General features: G+C 34.4%; 1 protein-coding gene across 1 annotated transcript; it reads right to left on the reverse strand.

Moving 5' to 3' along the window:
- Nucleotides 1-816: 816 nt before the first annotated feature.
- Nucleotides 817-3,803, reverse strand: LOC119575961 (serine protease HTRA2, mitochondrial-like; the record flags this gene model as incomplete). Its single annotated transcript, XM_037923493.1, is given in 6 exon segments — nucleotides 817-895; nucleotides 1,527-1,675; nucleotides 1,858-1,992; nucleotides 1,994-2,002; nucleotides 2,133-2,327; nucleotides 3,717-3,803. Coding segments are annotated over 6 exon segments (654 nt in total), but the record flags the coding sequence as incomplete, so codon positions are not given.
- Nucleotides 3,804-3,842: the final 39 nt, after the last annotated feature.

Genomic DNA, 3,842 nt, shown 5'->3' on the forward strand with positions numbered 1-3,842 from the left:
TCCATGATAAAAAGCAAAGGATTGGGGGGGGGGGGGGGCCTTGAGCTGTAAGGGATAGACAACTAAATGGTAATATTGTGCCCATTGCTCCTCTAGGCTGTTAATAATTGACACAAAGTCAGCTCTTCATCTTTTCAATACAGCTCTCACACCTCTCTGTCTCCTAAGCCCCTCATGACAACAATGGGCAAGAGATTGGGGGGCCATTATTATAAAGGTAAATAAAAGAAAACAACTTATATAAATGCTTTCCTTTTCATGAGTAATTGTTCATCACTAACCAATATACATTATTTACCAGACTACAACATATTTTAAACAACTCCTTAATCAATCTCATAATCATTCATAATCTGAAACAACTTACAGAAGACAAATCACAGCTAGAATTTCCTTTAAAAAAAAAATTTTACTCATTTTAAGACAAGCAACATATTCCTTCCTTTTGAGAGTTTTGCATGTATCTCCTTTCAAAGAACAATGTACATATTAGGCACTTTGACTACTGTGGCACATTAAGTAATACTTCTGTTATTTGTTTTTGTCTGTTACAATAAAGCTTTGTTTCCTTTTTCCATTTATTCTGAAGGTATGAAATTTTCTGTCAACAGAAAGTTGAAACTGGTTACAATCTCTAAGTACAATAATAATCCACTGAGAAAAAATAAATAATATAAAACTTCTGAACAATATTTGCCATATCTAATCTTTCTTGTTATTGAGCTCTTGGGATACTGGTTGTTACTCCTCTGGAGAAACAATAACTTTATAGCGTTGGCCATTGCGTACCACTACCATTACCAAAATCTCCTTTGTTCAAGGCTTCTGTAGACTCTCTTGATGATGCCACTGGTTCATTGTTGATATGGGTAATGAAAGTCCCCTGGTATCAGCCCTGATCTGTTTTTAAAAATTGGTCAGTAAATTTTACTATTACCAATATCTTGTGGCCATCTGTGTGAGACGCATTACAAACAGAGTGAATATATATGGTAGCAAAAACTGCCAATACAAAAAAAATGGGTTTATTAAAAGATGAGATAACAATTTTTTATATCTTTCTTTGGGTTTCTTTTCAGGTCTGAAAATGGGGAGGAAAGGAAGGTAACACAAACAAACAAACAAAAAAACACACACAACGCACACACACACACACACACACACACACAAAACACACACACACCCCACACACACACCCCACACACACACACACCACACACTCTCTCTCTCTCCCCCTCTCTCTCGCTCTCTCTCTCTCTCTCTCTTTTCTCCTCTCTCTCTCTCTCTCTCTCTTTTCTCTCTCTCCTAACCCCTTTCAGACATCAAGAAGGATTTTGAGCCTGTTTCCACATTTGTCAATAAAACTATTTTGTGTGCATTGAGTTTTTGCTAAAATTTTTTATCAACATAGGGAACTTTCTTCATAAATTTTCTAAACAAACATGGTTTTTTCATTACAACCTCAAATACACTCCTTCACAGAGGAGTATTAAAGCAACTGTAAAAAGAAAAAATGTCACACTTACGATATGCCCGGAGAACCCACAACGACTTTCCATATGAAGACCCCTTGTGTGATATCTGATGGAATACTTGACATGGGACCACCTCTAGACTGCAGCTCTTGTAGAATGGATTTTGTCAAGGTCAGCATTGTAACACCTAAGTAGCGCCGCTGAGTAGAGCTTGGTTTTGGATATTTTGCTGTAATTGTATTATAAAAAAAAGAGAAAAAAAAATAATATACTGCTATGTCAGAAATTTATAATTAGTGGATATTTCTAACAATTTCAGTACAGTAATCAAATTGTAATAATAAACATAATACATTTGGTGGATATTCTCACCCAGGTCAACTCTTTTCTTTTCAGCTTTCTTCATAAATTCCTTAGCATGATCTACAGGGATGGCAAATGAGATTCCTGAAGTTACTGTCATTGAATTTATTCCAATGACTTCTCCTTTCCCAAATTGTCAGAGGGGGCCCCCTGAGGTTGCCAAACTATATGAAGAAATGAAGGAAAAGGGTCTTATTAATCTGGAAACAAGAACACAAATCTTTCTTTTGGATTTAACAAAAAACATACCCTCATTCCCTATTAGTAAAAAGATATGAACATTAGAATAATTACAGTAATGGCTGCGTCTGTTTGGATGTACTGCATGTCTTTCCCTCGTAAACCAAGTTCAACACTCCCTCGATCAGCAGATGAAACAACACCCAAAGTGACAGAGTTTGACAGAGACAGAGGACAGCCTAAGGCAGCTACAAACTCTCCTGGTCTTACTCCACTTGAGTCTCCAAGTTTGAGAGGAACAAGTCCCGTCTGGAAAAGAGGTAGTACTGGTAAATGATACTGATAACAGTAATTATAGTAAAAATAGCACTGATGATAGCATTAACATTAGAAGTATTCACAATAAAATAGTTAAATATGGGTATCCTCCAAAAAAAGCTTACTCTTCTTCCATTTTCAATTGCATTTACACTTTTGCAACATTATATTCCGCTTCTGATGCATAAGAATATTAAAGGCATTACAAATGTAGTAGGATTTTCTTGTACCAAAGCTGTTCTTCAAACAATTATTTACCATTGTACATGATGAATATACATCTAACTATGTACAATTCCAACCTTAACCTCTTGTTATGCTCAGACTAATAGCAACTATTCTTTTTATGTCAAAATACAAATAAGAAATGAAAGTAGCAAATGGGTCTTTGATGTATATTTTCTATACATACACACGTACGCAGACACACACACACACACACACACATTGTCTGAATCCTGTATCAAATATGCACTAAATATAGTGCTCTAAAAAGAAAGAAAAACAGAAAAGAAAGGCAGTTCACTGTAGAGGGTCACTTAACTGGTTTCCTGGAAGGAGCATTAAAAGGAGAAAAAAATCTGAGTAGAAAACTATAGTGTCTGTAATACATATATACCTGCATATATATATATATATATGTGTGTGTGTGTGTGTGTGTGTGTGTGTGTGTGTGTGTGTGTGTGTGTGTGTGTGTGTGTGTGTATAATAATATATATACATATATAAATATATATATATATATATATATATATATATATATATATATATATATATATATATATATATATATACATATATACACACACACACGTGTACATACACACACACACACATATACATACATACAAACATATATATATACATATAAATATATACATACAAACATATACATACATACATATATACATATAAACAAACACACACACACACACACATGCATATGCATGTATATATATATATATATATATATATATATATATATGTATGTATATATATGTATCTATATATATGTATGTATATATGCATATGTATGTGTGTATATATGTATGTGTGTTTATATGTATGTATGTATGTATGTATGTATGTATGTATGTATGTAGAGAAAGAGAGAGAGAAAGAGAGAGAGAGAGAGAGAGAGTGAGAGAGTGAGAGAGTGAGAGAGAGAGAGAGAGAGAGAGAGAGAGAGAGAGAGAGAGAGAGAGAGAGAGAGAGAGAGGAGAGAGAGAGAGAGAGAGAGAGAGAGAGAGAGAGGAGAGAGAGAGAGAGAGAGAGAGAGAGAGAGAGAGAGAGAGAGAGAATGTACCTTAAAACATTACAAACAACTTTAAGTTTTCACATTCACCTATAAGGGTAAAAATATACTTTTAGAATACGTACACAATTGATTCTTAACAAAGCTAGATCTGATACTGTGTCAATTTCTTCAACAACTGCAGAATACTCTCTGCCATCTATTAGACGGACCTGAGGAGGAGACAGATATGAAGTGAATGTCTTATTTGG

This window comes from Penaeus monodon, chromosome 8 (genome assembly GCF_015228065.2).
Source record: "Penaeus monodon isolate SGIC_2016 chromosome 8, NSTDA_Pmon_1, whole genome shotgun sequence".
Taxonomy (NCBI): domain Eukaryota; kingdom Metazoa; phylum Arthropoda; class Malacostraca; order Decapoda; family Penaeidae; genus Penaeus; species Penaeus monodon.